The sequence below is a fragment of the Silurus aristotelis genome, assembly GCF_946808225.1.
Source record: "Silurus aristotelis genome assembly, chromosome: 20".
In the NCBI taxonomy this organism is placed as follows: domain Eukaryota; kingdom Metazoa; phylum Chordata; class Actinopteri; order Siluriformes; family Siluridae; genus Silurus; species Silurus aristotelis.
Window position 1 is genome coordinate 3,738,664 of NC_139593.1, and position 26,803 is coordinate 3,765,466.

General features: G+C 39.4%; 2 protein-coding genes and 2 long non-coding RNA genes across 12 annotated transcripts; 3 read left to right on the forward strand and 1 right to left on the reverse strand.

Moving 5' to 3' along the window:
* The first annotated feature begins 1,025 nt into the window (after window positions 1–1,025).
* Window positions 1,026–18,117, forward strand: LOC310715958 (uncharacterized protein). 9 transcript variants are annotated; one of them, XR_014530456.1, is made up of 9 exons: window positions 2,439–3,249; window positions 4,562–4,667; window positions 5,225–5,362; window positions 5,457–5,565; window positions 5,642–5,781; window positions 10,450–10,505; window positions 17,459–17,548; window positions 17,877–17,903; window positions 17,994–18,117. XR_014530456.1 is itself a non-coding variant. In XM_083522694.1 (6 exons), exons 2-6 carry the CDS (start codon window positions 4,600–4,602, stop codon window positions 6,165–6,167), a joined length of 408 nt encoding a protein of 135 aa, XP_083378820.1. In that variant the 5' UTR covers window positions 1,026–1,327; window positions 4,562–4,599; the 3' UTR covers window positions 6,168–8,258. The 9 variants fall into 9 exon arrangements, 5 of the variants coding, with proteins under 5 accessions (XP_083378820.1, XP_083378818.1, XP_083378816.1 ...); XR_014530458.1 differs by lacking the exon at window positions 2,439–3,249 and adding an exon at window positions 4,170–4,264; XR_014530459.1 differs by lacking the exon at window positions 2,439–3,249 and having other exon boundaries at window positions 4,275–4,667.
* On the reverse strand, window positions 5,704–6,135 carry LOC310715966. Its single transcript, XR_014530461.1, has 2 exons — window positions 5,846–6,135; window positions 5,704–5,811 (listed from the first exon to the last, which is right to left on the reverse strand). It is a non-coding gene; the product is annotated as an uncharacterized lncRNA (long non-coding RNA).
* Window positions 18,118–18,124: 7 nt separating the features above from the next.
* LOC310715949 (GTPase IMAP family member 7-like) lies at window positions 18,125–25,057 on the forward strand. The gene is made up of 3 exons (XM_083522665.1): window positions 18,125–18,771; window positions 24,138–24,207; window positions 24,327–25,057. The coding sequence occupies exons 1-3, from the start codon at window positions 18,580–18,582 to the stop codon at window positions 24,986–24,988; spliced, it is 924 nt and encodes a 307-aa protein (XP_083378791.1). The 5' UTR covers window positions 18,125–18,579; the 3' UTR covers window positions 24,989–25,057.
* Window positions 18,881–23,203, forward strand: LOC310715965. Its single transcript, XR_014530460.1, has 2 exons — window positions 18,881–19,700; window positions 20,975–23,203. It is a non-coding gene; the product is annotated as an uncharacterized lncRNA (long non-coding RNA).
* Window positions 25,058–26,803: the final 1,746 nt, after the last annotated feature.

The window sequence follows — 26,803 nt, forward strand, 5'->3', positions numbered from 1 at the left end:
GCAGGAGGGACGCGAGTAAAACAGGGGCTTCTGTTTTAAAAAAAGACGCGTCTCGAGAGCTTCAGGTGGCGCAGGCAGTTCGGATTCGAACAAACACTAAATCTAAAAGCAGCAAATAACAGCAGTAGTAAACGATCACATTTTTATGCCACTGGTGTTTGTATATATATATATATATATATACAGTACAGACCAAAAGTTTGGACACACCTTCTCATTTAAAGAGTTTTCTTTATTTTCATGACTATGAAAATTGTAGATTCACACTGAAGGCATCAAAACTATGAATGAACACATGTGGAATTATATATGGAATTATATACATAACAAAAAAGTGTGAAACAACTGAAAAATGTCATATTGTAGGTTCTTCAAAGTAGCCACCTTTTGCTTTGATTACTGCTTTGCACACTCTTGGCATTCTCTTGATGAGCTTCAAGAGGTAGTCACCTGAAATGGTCTTCCAACAGTCTTGAAGGAGTTCCCCGAGAGATGCTTGGCACTTGTTGGCCTTTTTGCCTTCACTCTGCGGTCCAGCTCACCCCTAAAACATCTCGAATGGGGTTCAGGTCCGGTGACTGTGGAGGTCAGGTCATCAGGCGCAGCACCCCATCACTCTCCTTCTTGGTCAAATAGCCCTTGATGCCTTCAGTGTGACTCTACAATTTACATAGTCATGAAAATAAAGAAAACTCTTTGAATGAGAAGGTGTGTCCAAACTTTGGTCTGTACTGTGTATATATATATATATATATATATATATATATATATATATATATATATATATATATATATATATATATATATATATATATATATATATATATATGATTTAATTATTATAAAAAATGTAATTATATATTCTAGATCTTCACAAATGAACAAAATTACTGAAATTTTTTTAACATAAATTGTCAAAACATTATATTTAATGTATTATATGTGTTACATTTACATTTGTGGCATTTAGCAGAGGCCCTTATCCATATACAAAAGTGCTTTAAATCTCTAGTAATGAATAAATCTACACTGGTACGCAAGATTACAAATTTAATATAAATATAACTCGAATTCTACAAAGCAAACTTGGAAAGTGCTAATTTAAGTGTTTCAGGAAGAGGTAAGTCTTCAGTCGTCGCTTGAAGATAGTCAGGGACTCTGCTGTACGGACTTCTAGAGGAAGTTCATTCCACCACCTCGGTGCCAGAACAGAGAAGAGCCTTGAAGTGTACTTACCTCTCATTCTGAGAGAAGGTAGTACCAGTCTAGCAGTGCTGGAGGATCTCAGACAGCATGGTGCAGTGCGAGATGTGATGAGGTCACTGAGGTAAGATGGTGCTGGTCCATTTTTGGCCTTGTAGGCATCATCAGTGTTTTGAATCTGATACATGCAACTACTGGAAGCCAGTGAAGGGAGCGGAGCAGTGGGGTGGTGTGGGAGAACTTGGGCAGATTTAAAACACAAGCCGTGCAGCTACGTTTTGAATCATTTGCAGTGGACGAATAGCGTTCAGGGGAAGACCTGCCAGTAGAGAGCTGCAGTAGTCAAGTCTTGAAATGACAAGAGACTGAACAAGCACCTGGGCAGCCTGTGTTGACAGAAATGGTCGAATCCTTCGGATGTTGTAGAGAAGAAATCCACAGGAACCAGCAACATTAGCGACATGTGGGGAAAAAGGACAGTTCATTGTCCATAGTTACCCCAAGGATATGAGCAGTGGCTGAAGGGGAGAGCAGAGAGTCATGAAGTGTTATTTGGAGATCTTGACCTGGAGATGAATCACCTGGGATGACCAGCAGTTCTGTTTTGCTGGGGTTGAGTTTTAGTTGGTGAGCACTCATCCATGAAGATATGTCTGTCAAGCATGCTGAGATTAGTTTAGTGTCATCTACATAGCAGTGGTAAGAAAACCCATGTGAGGATATGACTTCAGTGTTATGATTTATATAGATTTTTTTTAAGCATGGTTGTCAACTTGCCATTTGCAAAATAAAATACAAATGTGTTTTTACACAAATTGCTTCACCTTGCATACTCAAATGCTGTTTGTGTGGGAATTTTTACACAAAAAAACAATCCAGCATGAGTGAATTTGTTTAAAGGAGAAATCCCCCATGTCCTCAACAATCAAGCAGCCACTATTGAAACTCTTATACTCTTTCTCATTTGCAATCCAATTGCATTTTAAACTGAAAGCTGAAGCTACAACTCTGTGTGTTTCAAACTGTCTGAAACAGCCTCTTGCACTTGCCAGAAAAAAATAAAAATAAAAATAGGCACCATCCTAATTTAGTTCTCACTTTCTTCCCCAAGGCACTTCAACCTGGAAGAGTCCATAATTCAGGGGGGCCCAACAGTTAACCTAATATCAATCATCATCCTAAAAGCATGGATTTTTTTTTTTCCCAGAATTATAAAGTCATTCAGTATAAAAAATAAAGCATGAATAAAATATAATGAGACACAAGCTGTAGTTTGATCACCCCTACACTTTGGACTTTTCCAAGTGTAAGTGTCTAGGGGAAGTGAGAAAGGGGTGAATTTGACAGATTGATACCACAGAGTGAATTTCCGGAGGTCAACTAGTATTTGTGGTTTTGCACATGGCAGATCCTTTCATCTCTTAATATACAATTCTGAGAATTTTTGCCACTACAAAGCAACGTTTCCAAGTATTAATTTCACTTTGGTTCTGCACACAGTGATGAAAACATTGAAAGAAGGTGTGTTAGAATGGCATAATGATTTATTTCTATACACGATATACAACCATTTTCACCCAAGTGTTTGCCCTTCACACGCAGCCACATGCATTTCCTGATTGAAACCAGGCACCATCCCAACACCTCTCTTACTCACTTCCCCTAAGCACTTTGACTTGGGGCAGTCCATTACATGGGGGGAGCACAACTCTTGTTTTTAAACAATCTACCTTTATATTACTAAAATAAACCAAATAAAAGAGAACTTGAATTCATGAGTTCATGCTTATTCATTTAAAGTTAAAGGATAAATCAAGAAATAAGCTCATACAGAAGAATGACTTGAAGATTCAATAATGTTCCACAAGCTGAAACTTGATCAACTCCCCCTGCAACATGGATTTTCCAAAGTTGAAGTGTCTAGGGAAAGTAAGCATTGGATTGGATTGGGTTGAGACCCTTGTAAATCATAAGTTCTGTAACATGCTCTACAATGCCAGAAAAAACCTGCAATGATCATGAAGACAGCACGAGTGAAAGACTATGGTGAGTAAATAAGAGGAATTATTTCTAAAAATAAAACTCATTCAGTAAGATAATGAATAAATTGTCTATGACTCTCATTAAACTTTTTTTTTTTTACTTTCTGTTTTTAACTAATGAAATTTATGAAAATACATTAAATACCTGAATATTCTTTAGTAATGTTTGTTTAAATGTTAATTTCGATTGTATAGATTTATCATTGCCATGTGCCTCTGTTGATCACATCTAGAACAAAATCTGGCTCTGGAAGTTTGGTTCTTCCTTTAATTACTTCGTATAAGGAAAATAGAAACCACGGGGTGATTTGGGTTGAGACTTACTGTGGAAAAATTAATACCACTAATTAATGACCAAATTCTAAAAATGAACTATTTTAGTAGTACAGCTGTGTCTATGGAAAGATTCAATCATAAAACCTTTTTATTTTTATAGTCATTATTTTCCATTATAATTTTCTTCTGTACAATAAACAATGTGTTTGTCTCACTTTAGTTTCAGTCCATGTTAGCCCTTCTTGGCTTGAAACCAGGCCCCTTCCAAACCCAGCACTAACTCACTTCCCCTATGCACTTAGACTTGGAACAGTCCATTAAGGTGCACAGGGGTAGGGGAACACAGGTGTATTTTTTAAACCCACTGACATTAATATATTATTTATATAAAGAGAATGTAACATCGTGTGTGTGTGTGTGTGTGTGTGTGTGTGTGTGTGTGTGTGTGTGTGTGTGTGTGTGTGTGTGTGTATAAAGTTTATCTGTAAAGTAGAGGAATAAAGAAAGAAAGCTCATGATGATTAATCTTGTGGGCTGAAATTTCATCCCTCCCCCTTTGCAACTTGGACTCTCCTAAGTGAAAGTGTCTAGGGGAAGTAGGTATGGGAGTGAATTGAGTAGAGATCTGCTGTACAAACACCCCCCCACACACACACACACACACACACCCCCACACACACACACACACACACACACACACACACACACACGAAAAGAAAATACAGAAGTGATTACGAAAGCATGTGAGTGTACAAGAGAAACCACTTGTTTGCTTAAATGTACTTTAATACTTTAATCAGATAGCAATATTTACATAGAGATTGCTTGCATGGTTACACTCCCTATAGCCAGAGAATATGCTCTTTAATTGCATATAAGAGCATAAAGAAGCCTAAAAGAAGCACATTATTGGCAAATAGTTTGAAATTGTTTACTGGAGTGAAGTTTCTATGCAAGTCTCAAGGTCTGTGGCTTGCCCTGAACAGGAATGACATCTCTGGTCTCTCTTCTCACTGCTGCTTATGGTTTTGTTTTGTAAGTTGGTGAGAAGAGCCAGTTGAGAGATTCGGTGTACTTAATGCCTGAAGAAAGAGAAGATCAGGACCAGAAATGTGACTCTACAAATGAAGTTGATCTTATGGAAAGGTTAGTTATATATATACAGCTAATCGACTTTCACTTAGGTATTAATATCTATCTATCTATCTATCTATCTATCTATCTATCTATCTATCTATCTATCTATCTATCTATCTATCTATCTATCTATCTATCTATCTATCTATCTATCAATCAATCAATCATCAGGTAATTACTTTTCTTCCTGTGACAACACTCAGGACAATCCCACATGAGAATGCAGGATTGTTAAAAGACGTCTTCATGACTTACTGGTTCTGTGTTTGTGTGTTTATGTGACAGTAATCAAACTTCCCTTCCCTCTTCTGAAGACGATCAGTCCATGGACACTCCCAACACCTTTGATAAGATGCCGGTAAGCACATCAGACATGCTGGCATTCCATACAGCACATTGTACATTCTTATGGGAAAAAGTTTCTCTATGAAGTCATTTGTTTGAAAGTTGTAGTTTATGCTATTGGAAGTGGTCGTTTTTTGTGTTCATTCAAAAACTCAAATCTTGAGAGTTTTGATTTTGTTCATTATAATAAATGGTTCGGGCTCATTCATTGATTTTTTTAGGGGCTTCTTTTGGAAGCTACATCGGTGCAGGATGGATTTGAGAGAGTGGACATGAATGATGATACAAATGATTATGAGAGGAAGTTGGTTGCTCCTGAGGTTGACCAACAATCCAATACAGAAGCAGAACAATCCAATGTGAGACACAGTATATATTTGATGAAAGATGCGAGAAACTTTATATATATGTTGGTAAATGAAGCATTCCTAAAACCTTGTTGATGTTCTGCAGGTGAAGGAAACCAAAGGATGCTTTATGTCATGTTTGGTGTTTCAGTCACCAGTGCAAGCGTTGCTGCTGTGTTGCTCTCCGTTCTGTAAGACCTCCTTTCCTCACACAGGTATTCCATTCTGTTAACAGTGGTATGTTTTTTTTCCTGTTATCTATTTGTTTACATATGCATTTCGTTGTTGAAGCGGGGCGCTGGTTGAGTGTCGGTTTGTGAATGGAGGGAGGAGCCAAAAGAACCGATTTCTTCCCTATTCCTGCTCCCGGGTTTTGGCACCAGAATACAGTTCAAAAGCTCAAAGGAGAAAGAATGGGAGACAGGGAACAGGTTTCAGCCAAAACTTGCCTTTATTTGCCACTTTCCCCTTGCACTTTCACTTTTCATTTCACACACACACACTGCTCTACTTATCTGTCTTTCCCTTCTTCCCTTCTTATCTTCCTCCCTTTTATCCTCTGGCTGCTCAATGCGAGAAGGCACACTTATTAACAAAATTCTTCACATGTGTGTTGAAGCTTAAAACTCAATTCCTTTGGCTTCACCCTCCATTTAAAACCCTTTTCTCACCCATGCATGTGCTGCCCCAGATATTTTGTTAGATCCGAAGAAATATTCATCATTTATTTCAAACAATACAAAATACCTAATATCAATCATTTTCATTGATATTTCTTTTTGACTGTGTTCATTAAGATGAGGTCGATCACGAATGACGAGTCTGTAGCAGCTAAGATCCACCACAGGAAGAAACAATTTCTGTATCAGAAGATAAACGTTTAATGTAACGGACAAAAATGGTCACGATTCTTAACCGATCCTGATCAAGAAGTCAGAATGTCTTTTTCTCATCCTCACTGGACAAAGCACTTCTTCATGACAGCGTTCTTCAGGAGTGATCACGTGGAGAAACTTCACATCGTTTGCTTTCATAATCTTGCACTTTCATTATTAAGCGTTCAGGATTTTAAACTAACATTTTTTTTTTTGTGAACGTTTGTTCGAGTAGAATGTGAGCGTCACAGTCTTTCCTTCCATGCTTTAATTTCACTGCTCCAAATGCATTTCCAAACTCAGGTCAAGAACAAAAAGCAAAAATAATCATCAACAATTGTAATCCAACACAGAGATCAGAAGTTCAGAAACACAGCTGATGATGAATTTGGCAACACAAGAAAGCAATGGGATTTTATTCTATAACCATGAATCCAAACTATACGTATTAGACACACAGTAAAACACAGAGAAGACACTCAAAACAAAAACAGGCATGTTATAAATACTGAAGAAATAGAATTTCAAAAGACCAAAGGTGCTAATAAGAATAAAGCTCATATCATTAGACAGATGGAGCAGGAGCTGGGGACTAATAATTACTTCATCACCACTCATGAGAGTCTTCTGATGGATGTAGAGATGTGTAACCACGAGGGAAATGAATATGAGTATGCATAACACAGAAGAGTGATAAATGAACACAAGAATTGCGGAAATATTTGAAAATCCAAATCAAATGAGACATAAGTATTGACGTTTTCTGCTCATGAATATGGTTTGAAAAACATTTTCGCAACCATGTACCTCGTGCTATTGTAGTCACCACATCTCATCACTGTAAAATATATATATAATATAATAATATTATATAAGTATTATATATAATACTTTCTTCTAAACTTTAGTTGCTTTAGTTGTGTGTAAATGTATTTCAACAGTTTCAATAACAGTAACATTTGTGATTCTTTGTCATTACCAATGCATATTTACATACATGCTGTATTTTTTTTCATTAAATCACTTGGTGTAAACAGCTTGAATTTATTGTGACGTCCATGTGCCTTTTGGAGGTGCACTCTCAGTAGTGGACAGGGGGCATCATTGGCTTTCTGAATGATCTGTGGACTTTGGTGTTCTTCTGTTAAGTATTTTTTTGGAAGAATCTAACCGCTGCATACCTGAATGAACCTCACAACACCTGATGTTTTTGGAGATGCAGTGGACTATAGTCATAATTTGGCTTGTGCCAAAGTTGTTCAGATCCTTGCACTTGATCACAAAAGCAGATAAATGCAAATTATAAACTACGTACTGAATAGAAAAAAAAAACATTAAAAAAAACACAACATCTCAGGTCTCACCACAGTCCTATAAACTTTCCCTTTCACTCTCACAAATATTCTTCTATCACAAATCACTCCTGTCACTCTTCTCCACCCACTCCACCCTGCCTGCACTTTTTTCTTCACTTCTCTAACACACTCTCAATTACTTTGCACTGTTGACCCCAGGTACCTGAACTCCTCCACCTTCACCACCTTTTTTCCCTGCAACCGCACCATTCCAGTGCCTTCCCTCTCATTCACACACATGTACTCTGTCTTAATCCTACTGACTTTCATTCCCCTTCTCTCCAGCACATACCTCCACCTCTCCAGGCTCTTTTCAACCTGCTCCCTATTCTCGCCACAAATCACAATATCATCCACAAACATCATAGTCCACGGAGACTCCTGTCTGACCTCGTCCGTCAATCTGTCCATCTCCACTGCAAACAGGAAAGGGCTCAGAGCCAGTCCTTGATGCAGTCCAACCTCCACCTTGAACCAGTCTGTCGTTCCTTCTGCACACTTCACTGCTGTCACACTGTCCTCATACATCTCCTGCACCACCCTCACATACTTCTCTGTAAAGCTGTTTTGAGACAATGTTTATTGTTAAACAATAAACTTAATAAATTATCTCCGAATAAAACTGAGTTGAATTGAAATTGAGTAATAAAAACGTACAAAATTACCATTATAGCTCTACTTGCAGACTTTCTTTAGATTTATGGTGCAAATGGTGTAATACATGGCAACAGGTTGTTCTTCCATAGATTTGGTCATGTGGGAGTGTGAGTCCTGAAAACCAATCAGAAACTGCAATTGAATCAAAAAAGGACAGACAACTGCCACTGTTACTTACTTCTGCAAACCTCCACAGTCTCTTCTACAGCTTTAAATACATCTGGAGATTTTCAAGAATGTCACTCATTATTATTTTTTAAAGATTTTTTTCTTTGCTGTTGTAGATTGTGTCAAGGATGGATACAGCACCAAAACAGTTTGTATAACAGAACGTGTTTTTATTTCCTCCTTCTTGTTCTTCCCTACCTGTTTTCTTTCATCTATCTCTCACCTAACCCCTGAAACACTGTCTACTCCTTAAAGGGCTATGCCACATTTCACCACTCTACAGCTGTGTCTTACAATTTTGTGTATTAGTATTTAAATATTTTCCAATATATTGATAAATTGGTAAAATCACTGAAAGCGGAGGGCCGTCAGTTTACTGTATAACTTTATAACAACCATCATATTAATCAAGTAAATAGCAAAACCATTCAAAATACACTATATTGCCAAAAGTATTGGGTCACCTGGTCATAAATATAGTATGTGATTTTTGAGCATCACATTCCATATTTTGCAAACTCTTATAATTCCCTCCTCTCTTTTGGGAAGATGTTCCAATAGATTTGGGAGTGTGCGAATGGATATTTGTGTTCATCAGCCACAAGGGTGTTGAGAAAGGCAGGTACTGATGTAGGTGAGGAGACCTGGGGTGCAGTCAGCATTCACATTCATCCCAAAGGTGTTCAGTAGGGATTAGTTTAGAGCTCTATAGCAGGCCACTCAAGATCTTCCTCTACAAAAGCATGTTAACCAGATCTTCAAGGAGCTCACTTTGTACACAGGGGCATTGCAATGATGGAACAGATTTGGGTGTCCAAGTTTAGGTGATTGCAAAATGTTATGATAGTGCATCTAAAGACGTACCCAATACTTTTGCCTATATTTAAAGTGTACAGGTTAAACACTTTAAATTCACACTTTTACATAAAACATGGACAGAACCCAGTAAGTGTTGAGATGGTATAAAACATAATTAAAAAAATATATGTACAAAAAGGTCATCTAATAATAATAAAAGTAATAAATATAAATATCACATTATATTATTATTATTGTTGTTGTGTTATTATTATTTACTTTATTACACTTTAAAATACCCAACACGGTGTAGAAAAGTTAAATGTGAATATCGCAATAAACAAAAATACATAGGATAAAAAGCAGGGCCATGATTTCAGCGGGACAGACCTTTCTTGCATTGAGAATCAGCAGACTCATGGCCCAATTTTAATAACGATGAAGAACATTATTCAAGCAGGTCAAGGTACGTCTTCTGCTAGTAATAGTAAGAATGCTGAGAATTTGGTGATACTTAATGTACTGTATTCAAGGATACTTAAAATATATTTTTTCATTATTATTTTACATTAACATTTATAGCATTTGGCAGACACCGCCTTCTCCAAAGTTAATTACAAAGTGCTTTTGTCAGGATTTTACATGCTCTGTCACTACTGTTCATTTCTTCTCTTGTTTCCCGCCACTGAGAATATCTACTACAGCTTTTTTCAGTTGCTTTGGAGCATTTCTCGAATCAGCTTTAATATTTGCAATATTTCTCAAAACAATTTGTACAAATAGCAAAACACATAGGATTTCTTGCAAAAGCCTGAACCTTTCTCAAAATCCTTAGTTAATCTCTCAAAAATAAGTATTTGTGTCATTGAACATCTCATTGCCACCAGAATAACAAGTCTTTTTGTCATTGTTCACAAACAAAATCATCAAAATGTTTAGGCATGTTGTCAGTATCATGCACCGTTTCAGTGTTTTCTGAAATAAACTACGGTTTGGATCACAATGATTTAAAATGCAAAAGGCTGAATTCCTTCTGTGGCATCTATGAATTTCAAGAGCACAAATGTATTTATTTGATTGTATATTTGATTTATATTGAATGCAAGAGACCGGACAGGATTCACCTTTCTTACAGTACTGTAATAGTGTTTGTTCATTTCTTGGTTGTTCATCCATTTTTAGAAATTGTAATTCTGTGTTTTGCTCTGTCTGGTTCCAACTCAACCTCTGTTTTTGCTGTGGACAGGAGGGTCATAACGTTCCATCATGTGTCCAGAGAAACCTCAACCTCATCAGAATAAGGTGAGCCTGACTTTTTGTGACCTATATTCTATTATTGCCGTTACAGTTGCTATACACTAAAAAGGTAGGCAACCTCTCTGCTCTTGTAAACTCGAGCTCAGCTATAAATCTAATCCATCATGAGGTTTTCCAAGAACTTGGAATTTCCACCATGCCATGTATCAAGCCATTAAGGATCACTGCTGTGGATAATCGCCCAATTGGTGACGGCTATATCACTCATCAACCATACCTAAAATTCTACAAGTGTAGTTGTTTCCTCGTGGAAAATATCAATCTGTTCAGTATTTCTTCACAAGCTAACCCTCATATACTAGGCTTTTCTTGGCTCCAAGTTCATAACCACGAGATTTCCTGGGAAAACAAAGAATTACTATGCTGGTCTGCGAACTGCCTTGAAAACTGCCTGGAAGCAGAGATTCATGTCCCATGTCATTCTACAACTATCAAGTCCTTCTGTCATGCCCACAACCATTCCCAAGCAATACCATAATTTAACTTCCTTCAACAAGGAACAAGCCATTGTACTCCCACCACACTGACCATGGGACTGTGCCATTGAATTACTCCCAGCCATGTCTCCCCCTCATCGATGAAGCATTTGCAGCTGGTTTTATTTGTCCATCTACATAACCAGTGGCAGCAGGGTTCTTTTTTGTGGAAAATAAAGATGGAGGGTTGCGGCCATGTATTGATTACCGAGGCCTGAATTCTATGATTGTGTGTAACTTATAAACTCCCCTGGTACCTACTGCTCTAGAACTGCTAAGAGAGGACCGATACTTTACCAAGCTGGATCTGCGAATTGCCTATAATCTGATAAGGATCAAAGAGGGTGATGAATTAAAAATGGCTATTCACACCACCAGGGGGCACTATGAGTCATGCTGTATGGCCTCACAAACGCTTTGGCAGTGTATTAAGCCTGCATGAATGAAATATTCCGTTACAGGTTGAACATTGTGTATTTTGATGGCATCTTGATCTACTCTAAAAATGATGAACTCCATGCCAGTCACATACATAAAGTCCTTCGCCTACTATTACTGCACCAGCTCGCAGTCAAGGTGAAAAAAATGCAAGTTTCACAAAAACTCTAACTTTCCTGGGATATGTCATCCGCCAACAGGGGGAGATATGGACACTAGCAGAGTGAAAGCAGTAACAGAATTTAACAGAACTTCTCTTTTGTGTTAAAAGTGGTTCTCTCTCAATGTCAAGGCAACCCAGTGAAACTCCTACCCAGTGCTTACTTCTCAAGGAAACTGATCCCAGCCAAATTTAACTATGATGTAGGTAAGGAGGAGTAAAGACATTGGCTGGAGGGGGCCAAACACCTAATTCAAGTAATCACGGATCATCCGAACCTGGAGTATATCAAGAAGGCAAATTGAATTAAGTTTTGATAAGCCAGATGTGCACTGTTCTTCATGCGTTTTTACTTTACAGTCACTTTACAGTTTACAACAGCAAAGCGGATGTACTCTCATGCCACCATGACACCTTTGATAAACCACCAACTCCTGAACCCATACTCCCACCATCTATCGTCCTTGCTCCTATCAGATGGGATATCATGGAGGAGATCCAGAGAGCACAAGCGCAAAAAAACATTCCACCAGGCTGTCCTCCAAACAGACAGTATGTTCCTGCTGCCCTTCAACCCAGAATTATGGATTGGGTTCACACCTCACGTAGTACCAGACATCCAGGGATAAACGTTAAAACATATGTTGAACTATGTTCTGTTTGTGCAAGTCTGAACACCAAGGCAGCATCCAAATACAGTTCTCGAACCACTCCCCATCCCGCAACGACCTTGGTCTTAAAAAGCGGTTGACTTTATGACGGACCTGCCCAATTCTAAAGGAAAACACCACTATACTAGTAGCAGTAGATCGTTTTTCTGAAGCCTGCAAGTTCGTACCCCTAAAGGGTCTCCCCACATCTCTAGAAATGCCAAACTCTTAATGGACCACATATTTAGAAATTACAGGCCGTCTGAAGACATAAGCTAGAGGGAAACAGATCACTTCCCGAGTATGGCACGTCTTCTGCACCCTTCTTCGAATCATTTTCAGCCTAACGTCTGGGCACCAGCCACAATCAACCGGCCAAGCGAAACGGGTGAATCATGAATTAGAAAAGAGAACATATTATAGTAGACAAGACAAGACAGATGGAGCAAGTTTCTCACATGGGCAGAGTATGCCCAAAACTCCTAGATTCATTCATCCAGCCACCTCTATTTTCATGGTCGGGGGAAACCTCGAATGTTCCGTCTGTAAACGATTAGATTCTTCAATTCCAAGAGGTCTGGAAGAGAGCACATGCCTCCAAAGAGCTGTTTGAAGCTATGAACTCCAGGCTAACTGCAGAAGACACCCACATCCCTAATATTAACCAACAATTGAGATGGTGTGGCTGTTCACTCAGAATATTTTTTATTCAAGCCCGCACACATTCCACCAGGCGGTAGTGAGGCAGAGCAGAATCCCCCACCACCTCTGGAAATTGATGGAGCACCGGCTTACAAGGCACAGATCATTCTGGACTCACAAAGTAGAGGTGGCAACTTCAATATCTAGTGGATTGGGAAGTATAGGGATCTAAGGAACAGAGCTGGGTAAACAGACATGACCTACTGGACCCCTTTCTCAGAACCACCCCAATCGCCCTGCACCAGACCCCAGGGAAAGGTGGTTGGAAATGTGTAGCAGAGATCCCATATATAAAAGAAAACAAAACAAACAAAAAAAAACTTTTACTAAACTAATAAACCAAAGTAAATTATTTAATTGATTGGCATATTTATTGCAAGCAAATCACACTTGGCAGTTTTGTTACAGCCTCTTGCATGGCTCAGACAGTACAGGTACACTTACTCTAGAGTTTTCATACTTCAGTTGGAGACATCTAAAAAATAATGGCTTAAATGAAGCATATTTATAGGTGACAGTAAACTCCCGAATCAGAACATTCTTTTTTCATGTATTAACATGAGGTCTACCAGCTAGTGCTGTACGATAATTCAGAAGTCTACCGCTCTCATGTTAATGTAGTGTTCGATCTTTTCTCTGAAGATGGATGGCAAGAGGATAAGCCCAGAGCTTATTTCAATTCCTGGAACGTAAAAAAATATCCACCTCACAAACACAAACATATTTACAGATATACTGTGAGGTTCACTAGCCAGATTACCGGTTCTACATGGTAGATCTTCCGCCAGGGCATCCTGTCTTGTTTCAGTGTACTGTTTTGTTAAGGGAGATTTTGCCTTGGGAACTTTTAGCACGTTTGGCAGAACGTCACTAGGTTACGTATGTAACCCTAGTTCCCTGAGGGAACGAGACACTGCGTTAAAATGCTTTGGGAATGCCTCGCATTGTCCATGCTCTGAATCACATGTAAAATCCGGCCAATAGGCAAGTTGTGACGTCATCAGCGGGCGACATCAAGTAAACCAGGAAGGTACAAAATGGGTGAGCAATGGTAGTGACATTAGCTTCTGAAAAAAGAGAAGGTAAGCACTGCAGGGATGCAGGGAATATGGGCTGTTGACGCAGCATCTTATTCCCTCAGGGAAGTAGGGTTACATATGTAACCTAGTGACGTTCCCATTCAGGAACTCGAGATGCGTGGAAACACTTTGGGAACGAGTGTCCAATCACGCCATACTGACCAGTCCCTGCCTAGTGTGTCTGAGCACAACCGCCATGCAGGACAGAGGAGCCGGAGTGGCTCTGATGTCAAGGTAATGGAACCTGACAAAGATCAAAGGGGTGGACCAGCCTGCAGCATTGCAAATGTTCTGGAGAGAAACTCCAGCGGACCAGGCCGTAGAGGCCGCCATACCACCGGTGGAATGAGCCTTGACTTCGAAGGGAGTGGAAAGATCAAAGGACTCATTGTATTAACCGACAAATACCTAAGGGCCACTTCGGCCAAGGGCTCGAAGGGGGGCTCAGATAGAGCCGCCAGCACAATGGCCAAATCCCACACGGGCACTCTGGGTCGTATCCCAGGCCTCAGCTTTCAGGTGCTGTGTAAGAAAGGTGTCATGAGGCGGTGTTTCCCCCAGCGACTGTCCTGCAGGTGGGGTACAATTAACCCTGATAGCAGACGCATAAACCTTCAGGGTTGACGGAGCCAATCCTGTGGTAAACTGTTCCTGCAAAAACGCCAGAACAGAACCAACAGGGCAGTTGACTGGGTCCAACTGGTGGTGCTTACGTCACGTGGTGAACAGATGCCATTTACCGGCATACAACCCCCTTGTGGCGGGAGCTCTGGAATGGAGGATGGTCTCCACTACCACAGTAGAGAGACCAGCTGCTAGGAACTGTGCCCCCTTAGGGGCCATAGCCACAGCTTCCATAACTTACGTAACACAACCACAAGGAGCTCCAAGGACAGGGTCTTGAGACAGAAAAGTAGGTTCTTTCCATATTTCAAAGACCCGAAGGGCTTGCCACGAGACCTTGATAATACAGAGTGGATTGCCCTTCCGGGAGAACCCTCTGCCTCTGAGCCACCACTGGAGGGGTCTCAAATGGAGGAGTCCAAGTGGGTTCACGTTGGATGCTGCCGCCATGAGACCAAGCAGCCCCTAGAACTGCTTCACAGTAAATGACTAGCCTTCTTTTACTCTCTTTACTGCAGTTAGGATGACTTCGATCCGGGCAGGAGACAATTGTGCCCGCAACACGGTCAAGCCCCACACTACACCCAAGAAGGTGGTTCTCTGCAGAGGAGAAAGCACACTCTTCTTTGCATTTTTTCTTAACCCCATTTCCTTCATATGGGTGAGAACGACATCTCGATGCCGGACCGCCTGAAGCTCTGATCGAGCTAATATCAACCAATCGTTGATATAATTTAGAATGCAGATGGCTTAAAGCCGTAGCGGGGTTAGAGCCACATTCATGCACTTGGTGAAGGTGTGGGGCGAGAGTGCTAGGTCGAACTCATTCAAAATCATTACAATGGTGTTTTTTAATTATGGTAACAGTGGACAGCCTCAATATATTGCATAAATAAATGCATACGAAATAATAAAATGCATAATGGAATAATCACAGACCATATCTATTATTATTACATTTATAAAATAGAACTATTCCTATAATAAAAATGGATTACATTTTAACATTGTTGTTGATCACCTTTGCCAAAATGGCACACTCATAATGTTGGCCTTACCTTGGATGAGTGCAAGGATGATGCTGGGGTTGTGCTGGAGACTGGGCGACTTAAACTGATACTGGCTCTTATACAACAAAGGTCTTATTCTTCTTGTATTGGCGTAAAAACTGTAGAAATGATTGTTGTTTCCTTAAAAAAGCAACTAACAGCTACCACTAATGCTTTGGTTGCTAGCAGTGTAGTGTACTGAGACTCGCTCTTAAGACTGCACATGCATGACTGGTTTAGACTTAAAAGGTTTTTAGCACTGTTTGAGTGTAAGAAACAACACTTATGGGACAGATCATTGTTTTGCCGATTAAAGAAATGTTAATTCATTTGAACAGTTTTTGAGATTTCAGATTTTTGCACTGCTCAGGTCTGCAGGGGCTTCAAAAGTTAAAGTTAACAGTAGCATAAACCTTAAATTTTTTATTTTTTTTTTCTCCAAAAATTTGGTTATTTTTTTCCTCAAAAATGTAGTTTTTGGGGGGTTTTTTGTCCTACTAGAAAAATTTGAGTTTTAAACTCGTAATTTCCACTTCCCCTCTTCTTCCAATTTTTCTTTTTTTAAAATCACATATTTGCCCTAATACGCCGTCGTAATGACCTTTTAATTTTTATTTATTGTTATTTTATTTTACGCAGCGGTAATTAAATCCCTGGCTCGCGCCATTAATGTCCCAAGACACAACAAGTACCATAAAGTCTCCATGTGCACACTGTATGCATGTGGAAAATCAATCAGTAACTGCAGCTGAACCAGGAACTGACAGACAACTGCTGCTTTTAATTTCATTTCTACTGTCTATAAACCTTTAGATACATATTGCAATGTTCAGGTAAGTCCCTCTCTTTTTTTGTGAATAATTGTGTGTATTAGTATTTAAATATTTACCAGTACATTACTGATGATGAAGGTGTTGGTGAAGGTTTAATCATTAGTTAATATTTGTAAGTCGGCCTTACAGTCGTGCTTACAGCATCAGACTTTAATATTGGGGGGAAAGTCCAAGTTTCAGATATAAAATATTGTAAGACCACATGTTCCGAATGTGATCTCTAAATTAATATTAAATACATATTTTTAGTAAAGCTGGAAATCACTTGATTTGTATTGAAGAAGTGAAACATTGCTCGTATGCAATAAATAAAGGTGTTAAGAGTAACAGTTCATCCAGCTGCTCTTCTGGAAAATACGGGCCCAAGAAGATTTTTGTGGTCGCGGCTTTTGGATACTTTGCAATTAAAATCATATTATATCATATTAAAACATCATATTAAACACCAGTTGCCCTGAACTCTATCAGAATCACTGACTTTTAATTCATTTTTAGATTTTATATTTTTATGTTTTTGTCCTAATAAATTATTTCCAATAGTCGATTCTATTAATTTCATAGCTTTTCTGTCAGGGGAGCTGCTGCTTCTGCACCACAGAGCATAAGTTTCAGTTAGAGTTTTATTTATTTATTAAATATATAAGCTGTTGCGGTAACCAATCAGACTGTAACATTTTTTTTTGTGTAGAATGTGTACAAAAGGGGGTGATGTGATGAGGTGAATATCGATGCTTCTGTTAGAGATGATGTATGTGGAGGGGCAGTTGTGGCTCCAGTGAAAGGAGATGTGTTGAATTGTGTTCATTGGGTTTGTTGCTTCAGTGATGATGTTTATTCTCACTGTATGAGATCCTACATACTCTCATACACTACATATCACAACAACAGAAGCATGATTTCTACCATTTTCTATATTTTCTCTGGCAGGGCAATGGGGGACCAGAATATCAGTCCAATGGAGGTCCAGAATAATGACTCTGACACTGATTTAAACTCATCTGTATCGAATTCAGGGGAGTGGTGGCTCCAGCGGTTAAGGCGCTGGGTTGCCGATCGTAAGGTCTGGGATTCAAGCCCCGGTATCGCCAAGCTGCCACTCTTGGGCCCTTGAGCAAGGCACTTAACCCTCTATGCTCCGGGGGTCCCTTACGAGGGAAATATCAAGGTCCGTGACGTGGGGCCGCCTTTGCGTGGGCCCACCACCTGCAGGAGGGACCGTAAGGGACGGTGCTGTGAGGATTGGGCAGCAGTCGAAGGCGGGGGCCTGCTTAGACTGCTGCCCCCGCGACCCGAATTACGGATAAGCGGGAGAAAATTAATGAATGAATGTATCGAATTCAACAAGAAAAAACCCACCACGGAGAGTAAAGAGGTCTGTAACACTGTAAATAGTTTACGTAATTGCATGTTCTCAAATATGTTATAATCATTTTTTTTCATTTTCTTTCTTTGTTATTTAAAGACAGGAGTACAAAATTCCATCTTATACAGACATGGAGACAACAGATGGCAATGAATCAGTAGGTTTACCAGCCAATTTTACTGGATATGAAAGGGATCATCACTGGGGGTTGAGGCAGATTTTGGACAGCAGGATGGATGGGATAGCCAGGCAGCTACATGTAGGGTTTCTTTAGCCGAGCACAGACTCCTGGCATCAGGCGACACAGGACTGAAGACCTGTTCCCCACAGCTGAGATTGTGTAGCTTCTCCTGTAGATCATCCAGTATGTTGGTTTCTGGATGATTTTAGTATTTCTGTACTGCTTATCTTTGATATACACACATACAGATTGCTCCAATGTCCATGTGCCAAAACAAATGTTTAAGAGCCCATGGTAAAATGTTAAGATTCTGATAAAGCCTCTTGAAGTTAAAGAAACAAATGAAAACAAAGCCTGATTTCATGGCGTACCTTTAATAAAGTGTTTTATTGAATATAAATAATATAAAATGTGATTTTATCAAGTAAATGATTAACCTTTTTCAACAGACAGAAACCAGGCGAAGGTCAAGAGAAGAAAAAGATCCATGAGAAGATAAAGGAAATGACAGAGAAGATAAAACAACTTGAGAAATCGTTAGATGATGTTGCTATAGAAAAGACTGAACTGGAAGAAGAGAGATCACGACTTGAGAAATGTTTAGAGGAGGCCAATGAAGAAAAGACTGGAATGGAAGAAGAGAGATCACGACTTGAGAGATGTTTAGAGGAGGTCAAGCAATACAAAAAATTACAGGTTAGTAATATTTTTATGAAAAACATATTGAAATTTCAAAAATAAAACATAATTGTTCTTGTCATTTCAGTAAACGTGTAGCATAACTGGTATGTTATATTATTGTCAAGTCAAGTCAAGTTTATTTCTATAGTGCTTTTCACAACAGACATTGTCTCAAAGCAGCTTTACAGAAATGAACAGTCAAGGTGAATGGTGTGCGTTTGTCCCTGATGAGCAGCCGTGGCGACTGTGGCAAGGAAAAACTCCCTTAGATTTTATGAGGAAGAAACCTTGAGAGGAACCAGACTCAAAAGGGGAACCCATCCTCATTTGGGTGACATCAAGAGTTTGATCATAAATCTTTCAACAATACAGAACACTGGAGAGTGAGAACTAACATGATTACTGGAGTGTAAGATTATAAGTAAATGTTCTTTCTGCAGTCTTTGGTATAAAAGTAGGAGCTACTGAGCTCAACATTTGTGATCATCACAGATCCAGCATCAGCTTCTCCATGCCAGAGCCTTTAAACACTCCAGGAGGTCCAATGCCACACATGTAGTGGGATCCAATTGGCACTCGTACGTCTGTAAATGGTTCGGGATGTTTGCAAGTTCGGCATCTACTTCTCCATGATCACCCATAGGTCCATAAACTTCACGAGATGGGACGTGACTGGAGCTGGCCAAACCTCAGAAAGCCTCTGGATGGGAAGAGAAAGAGAAGCAGTGGAGAGCAATTAGCATAGCTGCTGTTCATGATATTAACAGCACAAGTTGATAATGTGCATGTGATCAGATGTTCTGGAGCACAAGGTTATGATGTGAGACGTATGTTATGTGTAGGCTTTGCTAAAAAGATACGTTTTTAATCTGCACTTAAACTGGGTGAGCGTGTCTGAGCCCCGAACACTGTCAGGAAGACTATTCCAGAGTTGGGGAGCTACAGTGCCTTGCGAAAGTATTCGGCCCCCTTGAACTTTGCAACCTTTTGCCATATTTCAGGCTTCAAACATAAAGATATAAAACTGTAATTTTTTGTGAAGAATCAACAACAAGTGGGACACAATCATGAAGTGGAACGAAATTTATTGGATATTTCAAACTTTTTTAACGAATAAAAAACTGAAAAATTGGGCGTGCAAAATTATTCAGCCCCCTTAAGTTAATACTTTGTAGCGCCACCTTTTGCTCCATCCACCTTTCCATCAATTTTAACCATCTTCCCTGTCCTTGCTGAAGAAAAGCAGGCCCAAACCATGATGCTGCCACCACCATGTTTAACAGTGGTGATGGTGTGTTCAGGGTGATGAGCTGTGTTGCTTTTACGCCAAACATAACGTTTTGCATTGTTGCCAAAAAGTTCGATCTGCCCAGAGCACCTACTTCCACATGTTTGGTGTGTCTCCCAGGTGGCTTGTGGCAAACTTTAAACAACACTTTTTATGGATATCTTTAAGGAATGGCTTTCTTCTTGCCACTCTTCCATAAAGGCCAGATTTGTGCAGTATACGACTGATTGTTGTCCTATGGACAGAGTCTCCCACCTCAGCTGTAGATCTCTGCAGTTTATCCAGAGTGATCATGGGCCTCTTGGCTGCATCTCTGATCAGTCTTCTCCTTGTATGAGCTGAAAGTTTAGCGGGACGGCCAGGTCTTGGTAGATTTGCAGTGGTCTGATACTCCTTCCATTTCAATATTATCGCTTGCACAGTGCTCCTTGGGATGTTTAAAGCTTGGGAAATCTTTTTGTTTTCAAATCCGGCCTTAAACTTCTCCACAACAGTATCTCGGACCTGCCTGGTGTGTTCCTTGTTCTTCATGATGCTCTCTGCGCTTTAAACGGACCTCTGAGACTATCACAGTGCAGATGCATTTATACGGAGACTTGATTACACACAGGTGGATTCTATTTATCATCATTAGTCATTTAGGTTAACATTGGATCATTCAGAGATCCTCACTGAACTTCTGGAGAGAGTTTGCTGCACTGAAAGTAAAGGGGCTAAATAATTTTACACGCCCAATTTTCCAGTTTTTTATTTGTTAAAAAAGTTTGAAATATCCAATAAATTTCGTTCCACTTCATGATTGTGTCCCACTTGTTGTTGATTCTTCACAAAAAAATTCATATAGTTCCATATCTTTATGTTTGAAGCCTGAAATGGGGCGAAAGGTCGCAAAGTTCAAGGGGGCCGAATACTTTCGCAAGGCACTCTAAGTGTGAGAATGATCTACCGCCTTTTGTGGACTTTGCTATTCTAGGAACTACTAGAAGCCCAGAGTTTTGAGATCTCACTGAGCGTGACGGATTGTAGCGTGTTAAAAGACTGAAGAGATACATGGGAGCCAAACTATTTAGTGCTTTATAAGTGAGTAGCAGTAGTTTGAAATCTATTCGAAACTTAACCGGAAGCCAATGTAGGGACGATAAGATTGGGGTTATGTGATCATATTTTCTTGACCTTGTAAGAACTCTGGCTGCTGCATTCTGAACTAACTGAAGCTTGTTTATTAATGATGCAGGACATCCACCTAGTAATGCATTACAGTACTCTATTCTGGAGGTCATGAACGCATGGACGAGCTTCTCTGCATCAGATATAGATAACATATTTCTTAGCTTAGAAATATTTCTAAGGTGAAAGAAGGCTGTTTTTGTAACTTGATTGATGTGATTTTTAAAAGATAAGTTGCTGTCTAAAATAACTCCCAGGTCTTTTACCGTTGAACTAGTAGTTACAGAACATCCGTCTAAATGCAGGTTGAGATGCTGGAGCTTCTGTGTACTAGTTTTTGGGCCGATAAGCAAAATCTCCATCTTATCAGAATTTAATAGCAGAAAGTTATGGGTCATCCAATCTCTTATTTCCTTAACACAATCAGTTATCCGAGTTAATTGAGCTGTATCGCCTGGTTTAGCAGCATAACAATGGAAGCTAATTCCATGTCTTCTAATAATATTTCCTAATGGAAGCATGTATATTGTGAAAAGCAGGGGTCCTAGAACTGACCCTTGTGGCACGCCATAATTTACTCGCATTAGCCTGGATAGCTCTCCATTTAAATCTACGAAATGGTAACGATTGGACAGGTAGGATTTAAACCAGCTTAATGCCTGTCCCTGAATGCCGATGTAATTCTGTAAGCGATCAAGGAGGAGATCATGATCTATAGTGTCGAACGCAGCACTAAGATCTAGTAAAACTAATAGAGAGATGTAGCCTTGGTCTGAAGCTAAAAACAGGTCATTAGTGATTTTAACTAGGGCAGTTTATGTGCTATGATGGGGCCTAAAACCTGACTGAAACTCTTCAAAGATATTGTTCTCTTGCAAGTGGTTACATAACTGGGCAGCGACAATCTTTTCTAAAATCTTAGACATAAATGGGAGATTTGAAATGGTTCTGTAATTCAATAGTGTGTTTGGATCCAGATTAGGTTTTTTAATGAGGGGCTTAATAACTGCTAGCTTGAGGAATTTAGGGACGTGACCTAAAGATAGTAAGGAGTTAATAATATTGAGAAGAGGCTCACCAGTTGTATATAACACTTCCTTCAGTAGTTTAGTAGGAATTGGATCTAACTGACATGTTGTTGATTTAGCTTTAATAATAGCATCATACAGCTCTTCCTGTCCTATACATGTAAAACAGTGTAGTTGTGGGGTTGTAGGTAAGATTGTGTCGGGAGATGCTGTCAGAGGTTGAACTGCCACAATTGTTTTTCTAATGTTGTTTTTTTTTTTCACAAATTCACAAAGTCTTTACTACTAAACTGTGATGGAACACATTTTTCAGATCCCTGATTTGTAGTTAATTTAGCTACTGTACTGAAAAGGAACCTGGGATTGTTTTTGTTGTTTTCTATTAGTTTGCTCAGGTGTTCAGCTCTAGCAGCTTTTAGCGCCTGTCTGTAGCTGAGCATACTGTCTTTATATGCAATTCTAAATACCTCCAATTTAGTTTTCCTCCATTTTCTCTCCAGATTACGTGCTGTTCTCTTGAGGGCATGCGTATGACTATTATACCAAGGTGCAGGTGCTTGTTCTCTAACCTTTTTTAACCGGATGGGGGCAACAGTGTCTAATGTGCTAGTGAGGATAAGGTCTATGTTGTTAGTCATTTCATCAAGATTATTAGCAGTTATGGGTTTAGTGAGAAATTGAGATAAATCAGGCAGGTTATTTATAAATCTGTCCTTAGTGGTCTGAACAATAGTCCTACCAAGTCGATACCGTGGTGAAACACGGCTAATCTGCTCCACCGGTAGTGTGTACAGTATGAGGTAATGGTCTGTGATGTCATCACTCTGAGGTAAAATATTTATATCAGTGACGTCTGCTCTGTGGGATATTAATAAGTCTAGTGTGTGGTTAAAGCGATGAGTTGGTCTGGTGACGTTTTGTTTAACCCCAAAAGAGTTTAATAAGTCGACAAATGATAATCCTAGAGCATCGTTTGCATCATCTACATGAATATTAAAATCTCCTACAAGCAGCACTTTATCAAAACTGATCAAGAGGTCTGAGAGAAAACAAGCAAACTCATGAAGAAAATCAGCGTAGGGCCCTGGGGGTCTGTACACGGTGACCAGAGCGAGTTTTCTATGCATGTCTGAAAGTACAATTTTAAGAACGAGCACTTCAAATGATTTAAAGCTGAATCCTAATCTCTGACTAACATTAAGAGAGGCACTATAAATGGTTCCTACACCCCCCCCCCCCCCCCCCCCCCACGACCAGTCTGACGGGGCTCATGCTTATAAACATATCCTGACGGTGTCGACTCGTTTAGACCCATATAATCACCTGGTTTAATCCTGGTCTCAGTGAGACAGAGTGCTGAGAGATTATTATCTGTGATCATCTCATTTACAATGCTTTGGGTGTAAGTGATCAAATGTTTCAAAGACCAAACTTAGAACTTTGTTGTGTTTTTGATTATCTGGCATTTTTCAGTTTTAACTGTAATAAGATTATTTAGGGTCCCCTGGTGGTCTAGTGGTTAGGATGCGGCGCTCTCACCGCTGCGACCCGGGTTCGATCCCCGGTCAGGGAACCATCCCCAGCCACTCTTAGAGCCGGTCCCAAGCCCGGATAAATTGAGGAGGGTTGCGTTAGGAAGGGCATCCAGCGTAAAACATGTGCCAAATCAAACGTGCGGAGCATCCGCTGTGGCGACCCCTAACGGGAGAAGCCGAAAAGAAAGTTTTTTTAACTGTAATAAGATTATTTCTGGATCTTGTGTATTTAATTCTTGGTTTTGCTACACGAGGAATAGATACAGTTTCTATAAACTGGACTGTGTGTGAACTTGTAACTATTTGGTCTGTTATAATATTATTGTCTAAAACAGGTTTTTTTGGGGGTTTTTTTTTTTGCAGAAAAACATTTGGATATTCTGTGTGCTGGTTCTGGTTCCACTGTGTATTGGATTGCACTTAGATTTTAAGGGTAAATGCTGATCAAACTGCAACAGCTCTCAAATATCAAATACAACAATAATGCTAAAGTCGTCAAATCAATGCTAATATAATATTTTCTGTATCATTTGCTGGTTTGTGCTTTTTTAGGACATGAGATGAAGTATCTTGAGCTTAGACTGATGCTGGTGGGGAAAACTGGAGCAGGAAAGAGTGCATCAGGAAACACCATCCTCAGTGAAGAAGCCTTCAGAGTCGAGGCATCTCCTGCATCTGTGACCGCAAGCTGTATAAAGAAGAATAAACTCCTGGATGGAAGAAGCATCACCATAATTGACACTCCTGGTGTCATGGACACATGGCTAATATCTAACCAAACGGTTAAAAATGCACCTGAATGTATCTCCATGTCTACTCCTGACCCTCACGTGTTCCTGCTGGTGATCAGACTGGGAAGATTCACGGTGGAGGAGAAGAACGCTGTGAAGTGGATTCGGGAGAATTTCGGAGAAGAAGCTCTGAAGTTCACCATGATTCTGTTTACTGGTGGAGATCTGCTGGAAGGGAAAACAGTGGAGAAGTTTATCAGTAACAGTTATGATCTCCAGAACCTTGTAGACACATGTGAAGGTAGATATCATGTTTTTAACAACTATGAACAAAGTAACCGGACTCAAGTCACAGAGCTGTTTGAAAAGAAAAATGCAATGCTACACATGAACATGGGTTACTATTACACAAAAAAGGTTCATCAGAAGGTCCAGAGAAGCACAAGAGAAGAGGAAAAGAGTGATTTTAGAGGAAGTAATTAAAAAGGAGGAAGAGAGGAAAAGAATGATTTTAGAGGAAGAAATTAAAATGGAGGAAGAGAGGAAAAGAGTGATTTTAGAGGAAGTAATTAAAAAGGAGGAAGAGAGGAAAAGAATGATTTTAGAGGAAGAAATTAAAATGGAGGAAGAGAGGAAAAGAGTGATTTTAGAGGAAGAAATTAAAATGAAGGAAGAGAGGAAAAGAGTGATGTTGCAACAGGAGATCAAAACAACAGAAGAGAAGAAGAGAGCCAAGATGGAGAAACTGATCAGAGAAGAAGAGAAAATTAAATCTCAACAGCTGGCAAATGAGGTGAAAGAGGAGGCACAGAGAGAGTGTAACATCAGAGAGAGAAAACTCAGACAAGAAGAGGAATCAAAGAGGAAACAAATGGAAGAAGAGATGAAAGTGGAGAGGAGGAGGAAGGGGAATGAGATAAATATGAATCTGAGAGATGAGCAATTAGAGAACAAAAATCTTAAGGCAGAGTTAGAACATGCATATAAAACATCTTTCTGGTTCAAGGTTTTAACTGGCCTGTTAGTTTTTCTCCTGATCATTGTATTGATCCATGTATTTAAAGAAAAGAAGTCTTAGAATGGGGTCTCAGTTATCTCTATTTGCATGATCTACATTGTATGTACATTTTTTAAGTACTTTGTTTTAATTAGAAGAACTCCAGAACTATGGAAAAATGAAGTTCTCTTGTTCTTGCAAATGGGCAGAATTAGGTATTAAGATGATTGGGTATAAATAGTGTATCTTAGATAGGCCGAGTCTCTCAGAAGTAAAGATGGTAAGAGCTTCACCAATCTGTGAAAGACTGTGTCTACAAATCGTGTAACAATTTCAGAATGATGTTCGGCATAAAATAGCAAAACAGTTGATTATCTCATAATTTATAATACATAATATCATCAGAGCTACAAAGAATCTGGATAAATCTCTGTGTACAAGAAACAAGGGGCAAAAATCAATACTGGATGGCTGTGATCTTCAGGTCCTCAGGCAGCATTGCATTTAAAACATTCATGATTTTGTAATGGAAATCACTGCATGGGCTTAATAACACTTCTAGAAATCATTGTCTGTGAGCACAGTTTAACAAGTCATCCACAAATGCAGGTTAAATGTATATCATGCAAGGAAGAAGGAATGTGTGGACATGATCTAGAAACGCTGCCATCCTCTCTGAACCAAATCTCATTTAAATTGTACTGAGGCAATGTAACTATTCTGTGTTCCGCCAAATCGAAACTGCAATTTCTTTTTGGAAACCATGAACACCACGTCCTCCAGAATAAAGAGGAGAGGGACTAACTGGCACTCAATTTAAAAAGCTGCATGTCTGATGGAATGTGGCAGCTTTCACATTTAGAATACGGTATATACAGGTTTTAGAGGAACAGATGCTTCCAAACATCTTTTTCAGGAAAGGCCTTGGATATTTGCATAATGCATCTATTATAATAGCATGACTTTGTAGTAGAAGAGTCTGGGTACTGAACTGGCCTGTCTGCAGTCTAGACCTTTCACTATTTGAAAACATTTGACGCATCATGACCCGAAAAATACAACAAAGGAAACCCAGAACTGTTGATCAGCTAAAATCCTGTATCAGACACATATGGATCAACATTCTTCTCCTAAAACTTCAGCAACTGGTCTCCTCATTTCCAGGGTGTACAGAAGATGTGATGCTACACAGTGGTAAACATGGCCCTGTCCCAACTTTTGAAAATATGTTGCAGCCATAAAATTTAAAAAGACCTTATTTCTTTCCTTAAAATGGTATATATTCTCTATATATTTTTTGT

Bases quoted from the DNA above. Each gene is read 5' to 3' on its own strand.
- LOC310715958 (XM_083522690.1), top strand. From the start codon at position 3,216: ATGATCATGAAGACAGCACGAGTGAAAGACTATG. The intron at 3,250-4,561 runs GTGAGTAAATAA...TTGTTTTGTAAG, and splicing joins AGCACGAGTGAAAGACTATG to TTGGTGAGAAGAGCCAGTTG. The intron at 5,017-5,224 runs GTAAGCACATCA...TGATTTTTTTAG, and splicing joins ACACCTTTGATAAGATGCCG to GGGCTTCTTTTGGAAGCTAC.
- LOC310715949 (XM_083522665.1), top strand. From the start codon at position 18,580: ATGACAGAGAAGATAAAACAACTTGAGAAATCGTTAGATGATGTTGCT. The intron at 18,772-24,137 runs GTTAGTAATATT...TTTTTTTTGCAG, and splicing joins AGCAATACAAAAAATTACAG to AAAAACATTTGGATATTCTG. The intron at 24,208-24,326 runs GTAAATGCTGAT...GTGCTTTTTTAG, and splicing joins ATTGCACTTAGATTTTAAGG to GACATGAGATGAAGTATCTT.